This window comes from Balaenoptera musculus, chromosome 14, assembly GCF_009873245.2.
Source record: "Balaenoptera musculus isolate JJ_BM4_2016_0621 chromosome 14, mBalMus1.pri.v3, whole genome shotgun sequence".
Taxonomy (NCBI): domain Eukaryota; kingdom Metazoa; phylum Chordata; class Mammalia; order Artiodactyla; family Balaenopteridae; genus Balaenoptera; species Balaenoptera musculus.
This window is the reverse complement of record NC_045798.1, coordinates 26,697,443-26,706,804: the sequence shown is the minus strand read 5'-3', so window position 1 is coordinate 26,706,804 and position 9,362 is coordinate 26,697,443. Positions and strand designations below refer to the sequence as shown.

The 9,362-nt window shown below is 54.0% G+C and overlaps 1 protein-coding gene across 2 annotated transcripts; it reads left to right on the top strand.

Moving 5' to 3' along the window:
• The first annotated feature begins 1,320 nt into the window (after positions 1–1,320).
• LOC118880355 lies at positions 1,321–8,870 on the top strand. 2 transcript variants are annotated; one of them, XM_036824015.1, is made up of 6 exons: positions 1,321–1,633; positions 1,854–1,977; positions 3,353–3,552; positions 4,096–4,166; positions 4,438–4,542; positions 8,617–8,870. In XM_036824015.1, the coding sequence occupies exons 1-6, from the start codon at positions 1,469–1,471 to the stop codon at positions 8,789–8,791; spliced, it is 840 nt and encodes a 279-aa protein (XP_036679910.1). In that variant the 5' UTR covers positions 1,321–1,468; the 3' UTR covers positions 8,792–8,870. The 2 variants fall into 2 exon arrangements, with proteins under 2 accessions (XP_036679910.1, XP_036679909.1); XM_036824014.1 differs by having other exon boundaries at positions 1,321–1,690.
• The last annotated feature ends 492 nt before the right edge of the window (positions 8,871–9,362 follow it).

Below are 9,362 nucleotides of genomic sequence, written 5' to 3'. Positions count from 1 at the left end.
AAACAGGGAGCCCCTGAAGGCAGGGAGCATGTAGTTTTTTCTTTCTTGGCAGTGCCTGGCACAATACACTTTAAAAATCCAAATAAACAAAAAAAGTGTAAAGTATTATAAGCATAACATGATGGGGGTGTTAATCAGGGGTCTGCCTGACCTCCCAGAGGATGCTTGTCCTGTTTTTAAAAAGGTACCTACTATGTATTTTAAAGTCAAATCTGATTTTGTAAGTCATATGGGCCCCGCCTCACATCGGGGGCCACCTGCCCGGGGCAGGTGGCAGAATGGTGGCAGAGATTTGGATGCAGGTGTTTCTGAGTCTGCCTGCACCTGTAGGCGAGATGCACAGGCCAGACCTTCTCCCTCCTTGGTTGTGTCCATCTTGATCTGTGACATCAAAGCAAGAGGAAGTGAATGCCACCTCCTGTGTTGGGGAGAGCTGGGGCTGGCTGTTTGGTGGTAGGAGGTGAAAAAATCTCAGGTGCACTCCATGGGTCACAGGGCTGATGGAGGTGGGGGAGGGTTAGGAGGGGACCTGAACTAAGCAGTCCAGGGTGCACCCCCTCATCAGCGGCTGGGGTGGATGGTGGGGTCGGCCACTGACCAAGTAGGAGAGGGAAAAGAGAAGCAGATTTCCGGGTGGGAGGGAAGAAGCTGCGTGCCAATCCGGATGTGCTGAGCGTGAGATGCCCAGGAAACGTCCCCCGGGGACACTTAGATGTGAGTCTGTAAGTCAAGGGACTTGGGGTTAGTTAAGTCAGTTCTGGGTTGGGACTAAGAAGTGGGTAAGATGTCCAAGAAGGTATGGTGAAGACAGGACCCTCATGAGGAGAGGAGACAGGACAGAAGCGGGAGAGGAAGTCAGAAGAGCGTGAAAAGTCCGGGGCTAGAGGAGTTGCGGGCAGAAAGAACTCCTGGGGCCTTGTCTACAGACGGTGAGGAGGAGGGGAGCAGTCAGGATGGGAGGTACTGGAGTCCGGCCGGGGGCTGAGGGCCTTAAAGAAGTGAGAATTGGCGTGGCCACGGGCGGGACCCCGGGGTATGGGCCTCCGCGAGGTGTAGCTGTGTCCCGCCGTCCACCCCGTCGAAGCGTGAGGGCGCATGCGCAGAGCGGCGGGCATTGTCACGTGTGGCCGTCTCGCGCGGATTGGCCCGCCGTCTCCTGAGACTGGCCGGGGCTGTCCGTGGGGCGGCGCGCGCGGAGGGAGCCTGTGTCGGCGCGGCGGGAGGGGGACAGCGGTGTGTCCCCGGGCCTGGCCCTCTGGGGCCGACCCCTCCTCTCCCTGACCTGGGCGGGTGGGGTGGGCGCGCCCGGACCCCGGTGGCCCCGCCTGGATGGTGACCCGAGCTCTGGCCCTCGGGGGTCTCCCTCCTCCCCTCCTGGGGCGGGTGGAGTGGACGCGTCCGGACCCCCGGGGTCCCGCCCCGACGGCCGCTCCGCCCCCAGGCAGCCGGGCAGCCGAAGCCCTCGAGAATGGAGGTTCTGGACGAGTTCGACAGCGAGTTCCCCCAGAGTGTGACCTTCTGCCAGCTCATCTCCGAGGAGGACTTCGAGAGGCAGGCGGCGACCTACACTGAGCGCGCGCTGCGCCTCCTCTTCCGCAGCCTCGAACGCAACCCGGCGCTGGCCGAGAGGGTGGTGCGCAAGGGCAAGCAGGCGGAGTGCGAGCGGCGCGGGCTCCTGTCCTTTCTCTGGGTGCGGGCCCGGGAGGGCGGGGCTCCGGGGTTCCGAGGTGGGGGCGGGGGCGCCGGTGTCCGCCCTGCTTGAGCTGCTGGGAGGGGTCTTTAAGGAGGTGGCCCCGGCCAGGCGGCTCACGCGTCCGGCTTCCTCCTCCCTGCCTCTCCCGCTGTCGTCGCAGGCCAAGGTCTTGTGTGCCGTCCAGGGGGAGCTGAACTGTTGCAACAGCATGGGCGCCCTGGAGATGCACCAGCGCCTGGAGCAGCTCAAGAGGCGCATCCACCGCGTGTACTTCTACTCCCAGGGTGAGGCTCCATCCGCGCTGGGCTTGAGCGGCTTGGCTGAACTGACTCACACCTCCCCAGTGGTCCACAGAAGGCTATCTACGCTTGGTCTGTCAATCAGGACCCGGCGAGGCCCGCACACTGTTTGGGTGGGAGGCAAATTCGTGTACACCCCGGGCTCCGCGAGAGTGGAATGAGAGGCGGCCTCATTAGTGGCCACACAGGGTGGCAGGTGGGGATTCTGGCCTGTCTTTTGAAGTTCCTTTTGACGCGGGATACCCTCAGCTTTCCCCGATGCTATGGACTAAAGAACTGTGTTGTCCTTTGGGGGACCCACTCGATGGGTTTGTATCTGTTGTCTGGGTCCGCTGATGTGTTTGCTCTTCCTCCTCTGCCAGTTTCTTGGATGGTCGTTCTAAAGCCTTGATGAGGTTTGGATTTGGTCCTTGGGAGTGTCTGTGTTCAGGGGTGGATGGTGGTGTTGGGCTTCTTTGTCTCGCCTCACATCGGGGGGCCCAGCTCACCTGGGGGAGGGGTCCCACGGCACCATTTCATCAAACAGCTGGACCCACAGCATGTGTAGCTCTTACCGCGGCCTCCCAAGATGTTGGTGTGGTGTTATTTATCCCTGTTTTACAGAAGAGGAAATGGAGGCCCGGGGAGGTTGTCCGGCATGTGTAGGCCACGCAGGTGTGGTGGAGCTGGACTGAGACTCAGGGCAGGCTTTCAGCCTCCAGCCAGTGCTCCCTGGCAGTGCTTATCTCACTCTAGGTGAGCCGTCTGAGGGGCTGCAGGAGGGGCTTGTTAACTCCTACTTTGCTGGTGGGACCTAGCTTTGAACAGTAGAAAGACCCAGACTCATCAGAACAGGAAGGAGGAGGTGCAGGCCCTAGGTTCCTCCCCGAGCCCACCCCTGCAAGACTTCCTCCCCGTGCACCCTTTGCGCACCCCCAGGATGACCCGGGGCTGCGTGTAGTCGGTGGGCTCACTCTCTGGGGACTGGACACCCCACTGGGGTGCTGGCAGACTCCGGGGCTTTGTGCCATGCCTGGGAGGGTGGGTGGCAGGCCAACCTGCTCGGGCCAAGCCCAGCCCTCCTTGGTGGTGACACTCCATCACTTCCTGTGAGATTCTGCCCTGGAAGGCAGACAGCCCGGCGTGGCTCCTGCCTGGGCCTTGTGTAGTTCGAGCTTCTCGCTCCGCTCGTGAGATAGAGACAAAAGTACTGTTTCCCTGTGGGGCGGTTTTGGGGCCAGTGAGGTGGCGCATGTTCGTGCCCGTCAGTAGTGGTGCCCTTTGTGGGCCTGCCTCCCTCCTTGTTGGAGGGCCTGTGTTTGGCGCCCCCCTAACCTGTTCGGGCCTTGGGGTAGGTACTCACCGACACCTTCTGTCCCAGATGCCAAGAAGAAGAGAAGCAAGCCAAAACCGAAGAAACCAGAACCCATCCTCTTACGGGACCGGTCGACCTCCCCGTGCCTGCCACCAACCCTGCTGCCACCGCCTGCCACCACCATGGCCCCCATGGTGGCCCCATCAACCCCTGTCTACACTCTTCCCAGGGTCTTTGGCCCCTTCCCTCCGCTGCCCAGCACGTCGGTCAGTGGCCCTGGGAGGGGCAGCCTCTAACCCCCCGCTCAGAAGCACCCCAGTGATGCCCGGGCCCACATCAGTGGTTCCCAGAACTTCCTCTGCAGGCAGCAGTAGATAGATGAAAGGGGGCGGCTCTGCTCACAGAGTCGGGCTGGGGGAGGCACAGGGCTCCGCCTGCCTGGCCTCAGTGCACTCGGCGCCATCCCGGGGCTCCCAGGGGATGCCTGAAGCCTGCCTCTCCCCGTGGGTGTCATTCTCCAGGCTGCCCTCTAAGTGCCTCTGCAGTGCCCTTCCGACTCGCCTACCCTTCCTTACTCCCGCTTATCCGTCACCTGTCCCCCAGGCGGGGCTGGGATCTCCTCTGTTGGCTCCCAGCCCCCATGCTGGGCCCCATCCCCCTAACACCAAGCTCCAGGTGGCACCGAGGATGAGCCTGATGTGTTTGCTGATTGACTGGAAGGCACATTGTTCTCATAGTTCTTGGAGAACGTGTTTCTCTTCACGATGAGGATCCCACCCTTGTCCTAAAGTTTCTTTTGTTTGCTGCAGATGGAGCAATTGGAAGTTTCGAGGTCTGAAGCAAAATTGAACTGGACTGGCCTGTCATCGAACCCGAAGAGGTGGGAGGATTTATCCCGGGCCCGAGGCAAATGAGACGGGAGGGTTTGGGGGAGCCTGCTGTGTGCCAGCTGGGCTGTGATTCCCTCCCCTCTCGTAGTGGATCCATCCCGCAATCCTGAGTGGTCCTTCCCCTCCTGGTCCCGGGGAGGAGTCAGGGCTCAGAGGTCTGCCTGTGTACGGAGCCCCCGTGCCCCCCGAGGCTGGGGAGGCACCCCCCGCCCCGGAGGAGCCCAGAGCTGAGTGTGTCCCCTGCCCCGCCCTGTCTTGCAGCCGCGTAGTCGATCTGACCCCCTTGGTCCTCAATCCTGGAGGCTTCCAGTTCTCGTACTTGGCCAGGAACAATGCGCACAATCTCCACTGCCCTGGCTTCCCCTGGTAAGTGTGCCCCCGAACCATCTGGCCTCTGAGCAGCATGCATGAGGGCTGGAAGGATATTCAGTGTGATGGTTGCTCCCACTTCCAGGAGGGACCCTAATGTCATCAGGGGTGCTGGAAAGTTGCTCCCCCTTCCTAGTGTTTGTGATGGTGGGAAACCAGAAACAGACAGCCCAGAGGCCAACAGAAGGGAACGATTCAATCAGCTGTGGGCAGCCCCGTGCTTTATCTACATGCGTGTTTTGCAAAGCAGGGATTTACTGAATATGGGTTTTTTATTACTGTTTTTGTCAAGTATTTCCCACGTCATTGAGTGTTTAGATTGGCTGCTTCATTGCATCAGATGACTTTTTTTTTTTAAACAGCTTTATTGAGGTATTATACACATGGTATAATTCACCCATTTAACATATACAATTCCTGGGACTTCCCTGGCAGTCCAGTGGTTAGGACTCCGTGCTTCCACTGCAGGGGGCCCAGGTTTCATCCCTGATTGGGGAACTAAGATCCCACAAGCTGCACGGTGTGGCTAAAAAAGATTAAATAAATAAATAAATAAACACACAATTCTATGGTCTTTGGTATATTCACAGTTATGAATGCATCACCACAATTAATTTTAGCACACTTTCCTCACCCCAGAAACCCATAGCCCTCACTCTTCCACTCTCCCCTCTTCAGCACTTTCTGTCTCTATAGATTTGCTTGTTCTGGACGTTTGCTATAAATGGTATCATAAGATATGTGGTCTTTGTATGTGGCTCCTTTCAGTTGGTTAATGTTTTTGCGGTTCATCCATGTTGTAGCAGCACTCATTCTTTTTAAAATTTTCAAATAGATTTTATGTTTTAGAGTAGTTTAGGGTTTACAGTAAAACTGAGCTGAAAGTACAGAGAGTTCCATATCCCTCTGCCCTCCCCCCACAGCCTCCCCCACGATCAACATCTGCCAGAGAGTGGGACCTTTAATACAAACTATGACCTACATTGACGTGTCATTATGTAAAGTCCGTGGTTCACATTAGGGTCACTCCTGGTGACGTGCATCTTATGGTTTTGGACAAATGTATAATGACACGTGTCCACTATTACAGTGTTGTACGGAATAGTTTCCCTGCCCTGAAAGTCCTCTGTGCTCTGCCTTTTCGGCCCTGCCTCTCCCTCAGCCCTAGGCAACCACTAACCTACTTTCTGTCGCTATAGGTTTGTCAGTTCTGGACATTTTATATAAATGAAACCATACCATAAATTGGTCTTTTGTGACTGGCTTTTCTCAGTTAGCATAACATTTGCAAAGTTCACCCATGTTGTAGCATGTGTCAGTACTGCATTTCTTCTTCTTTTTAATTTCTTCTTTCTTTTCTAATTTAATTAATTTATTTTTGGCTGCGTTGGGTATTCGTTGCTGCACACGGGCTTTCTCTAGTTGTGGTGAGCTACTCTTCGTTGTGGTGCATGTCCTCATTGTGGTGGCTTCTCTTGTTGCAGAGCACAGGCTCTAGGCACGCAGGCTCAGTAGTTGTGGTTCGCAGGCTCTAGAGTGCAGGCTCAGTAGTTTTGGTGCATGGGCTTAGTTGCTCCGCGGCATGTGGGATCTTCCCGGACCAGGGATCGAACCCGTGTCCCCTGCATTGGCAGGCGGATTCTTAACCACTGTGCCACCAGGGAAGTCCTCGATGGTCTCCTTTTAAGCACAAAAATTAAGGCTTAGTCCTGTCAAAAGGCAATCTGTCAAAACATATCAGGAGCCATGCCAGTTCTCAAATTCTTCAGTCTAGTATTTTTCATCCTGGAACCTGGCCCCAAGGAGAGGATTGAGGGAAAGAAAAAACGATTGTGATAAAAATGTTTATGGCAGCGTCAGTTAGAAAGAGCGAGACTGGAAACAGCTCAAATGTGCATTCACATCATTATGGAATACTATGCAGAAATTAAAATGTTCAGCGTGATTACACACGAACGTGTAGACCCATGAATTGTGTCTAAGTGGAAGCAAGAGGCTCTCAGGTAGAAGGAGGCGGAGTGAAGAGGTGTGAAGGTGACTGACTGCCTTCAGTGACAGAGCAGGGGGTGGCCAGTGATGAGGTGACAAAGCCAAGCTTAGCAGTAAAGCATTGAGCACCGTCAGGGCCTCGAGAACAGCGGGGCCACAGTGGGGCCAGGTCACCACAGGTCTTTGGTATATTCACAGTTATGAACGCATCACCACAATTAATTTTAGCACACTTTCCTCACCCCAGAAAGATCTGTCGAGAGATCTTCTGGCTTTTTCTAGGCATGGTTTAATAAAGTTATGATTCAATCAGACAATGCCAATTTAAAATCTTGCCTTTGGCACTTAACATTAAAGCCCTGGGGAGCTGTCCACTTCTTGACAGCCTTTTGAGTACCAGCTTCCTTGGCCATGTGACAGACGTCCAGCATGTGTGGTACCCTCACTCAGCTTGTGTGTGTGCGTGCGTGTGTGTCTATGTATGTGGTGGGTGGGCATAAATATGTTATCTCCCACTTCCAGGAAGAAAACGGGTGAAGGTCAGCATGCCCTTCTTGCACCTCTTGCTTCTGGGGGTTTTGTTTGTTTGGTTTTGATTTCTTGTTTGTTTGTTTGTTTTGGCCCTGCTGCGCAGCATGTGGGATCTTAGTTCCCTGACCAGGGATTGAGCCTGGGCCCTTGGCAGTGAGATGCGGAGTCCTAACCACTGGACTGCCAGGGAATTCCCTGGCATCACTATCTTTATGTGCTAAGCTGTCCCTGAATCTCAGATGAATTTCCAGAAGTGAAATTACAAGGGAAAGGGTAGGAACAGTTTTCAAAAGCACTACCATTTTTCAGATGCTAAAACAGGATCTAGTTACTGTAGACAGTTTGAAAACTACCCAAAAAAGACCAATCACTCTCACTCCCAAGGTCAGAAATAACCACTGTTGGCACATATCCCTGTTTCACTGTAGGTGTTCCCCATGGACACGAGTGTATGTGCACAGGTAGTAGTTTGTTACGTAATCAGGAGCGTCCTGTGAGCAGCTTTGCAGCCAGTTCTGGAACATGTTGCTTCCCTGTCATTAAAAATACCTAGAAATTCGGGCTTCCCTGGTGGCGCAGTGGTTGAGAATCTGCCTGCCAATGCAGGGGACACGGGTTCGAGCCCTGGTCTGGGAAGATCCCACATGCTGCGGAGCAACTAAGCCCGTGCGCCACAACTACTGAGCCTGCGCGTCTCTGGAGCCTGTGCTCCGCAACAAGAGAGGCCGCGATAGTGAGAGGCCCGCGCACCGCGATGAGGAGTGGCCCCCGCTTGCTGCAACTGGAGGAAGCCCTCGCACAGAAATGAGGACCCAACACAGCCAAAAAATAAATAAATTAATAAATTAATTCTTAACCAATATTTAAAAAAAAAAAAAACCTAGAAATTCACCAGTAATCATAGATGCAGAATACCCACCCCATTGTGTGGATGGAGCATCATTTACTCAACTACCCTTGCTTGTTGAAATATTTCATTAATGGGGACAATTTTTAGCCTCCTGTTATGTATTGCTTTCTAAGTGAGCTGTGCTGTCTTGGCACTATCCCCCAAAATGGGTTATTTTAAATTGTTTTCTAAAAGTTTACAAAAGCACAACATACTCTATGGAAAAAAGGTCACAATATAGAAATGAATACATGAAATATGAGTCCGAATACATTGGTTAATTTTAAAAATCAAATCAGGATCATACTGCACGTACTTCTCAGCAACTTGTTCTTTCCACTACTGTACCATTGGGGTGTCTTTACTTGCTGGGATGTACAGACCAACTTCGTTCCTTAAACAGCTGCGGAATAGTCCACTGCATGCCTGTACCATGGTTGTTTCAGCTGTTCCCTGATGGATGTTTGGATTGTCTCCAGGTTTACACAATCACAAACATTGCTGCAATGAACAGCCTTGAGCAAACATCCATGGGAGGGATTTCCAGCAGCAGGAATGTATCGAGAGCCATCCCACAGCCTGGGTTTTGTCGTGTGTTCCTCTGATGGCCCTGTGTGCCGTGTCCCCCTCATGGACCCATGTCTTGCGTGTCTCCTGAACAGGACCTCAGCCTGTAGTGGTTCTGCCAGCACCGAGGAGATGCTATCCCCATCTGTGAAGGCCTCCATCTTCACCCCGCCTGTCCTGCTCAAGTTCCAGCCTGTGCCCAGACCCAAAGATGACTCAGAGAATGACCCTGGCAGCGCAGAGTCCACGCCCCACCAGAGGGACCCATAACCTCTTCTGTACAGACCACGGCAGGAGAATGAATAAAGTTCCCCTGGTGGTGCCTTCCTCGTGCCATGCCCCCCAGGGGCTGTGCAGTCCCACAGGCTCTCTGCAGCCCCAAGAGGTGGTCAGGGTAGCGCAAGCCTGAGGCTTTTTGGCCTGAGACTGCACACGGTAGGTGGTCAGGTCAGTGAAGTCCCCTCACTTGCACCTAACCTGGGAACTCAGTCCTGTGTACTTTGAAAGAGTGATGAGTATGGGGAGTGTGCTGCCCCTCCCTGCAGTGACTCTGTGGCCCCCACTTGACCCCACTGAGTTGCAAGACTACCAGTTTTTGCTACACCTGGCTCCTAAACACAAGGCTTATCTGGGTGCAACTTTAGAAACAGTGGTCTGTTCCCTCCTGGGAGGAACATGAGCTGGCGTGTCAGTTTCCAATTTGGCACCTCCCTAAAGAGTTTCAAAGACAGGTGACTCTGATTACCTTGCATGCTGACCTTAGAATCAAACCTGCATGTGAGACATGAGTCCTCACAAAGTGCCCAATGATGCTGGCCATTAGCAGATGTCGGTTGAGCCC

Excerpts from the sequence above, each read along its gene's own strand:
- LOC118880355 (XM_036824014.1), top strand. The coding sequence starts at position 1,469 with ATGGAGGTTCTGGACGAGTTCGACAGCGAGTTCCCCCAGAGTGTGACC. Across the intron at positions 4,167-4,437 it reads CTGTCATCGAACCCGAAGAG|CCGCGTAGTCGATCTGACCC; the intron begins GTGGGAGGATTT and ends CCTGTCTTGCAG. Across the intron at positions 4,543-8,616 it reads CACTGCCCTGGCTTCCCCTG|GACCTCAGCCTGTAGTGGTT; the intron begins GTAAGTGTGCCC and ends TCTCCTGAACAG.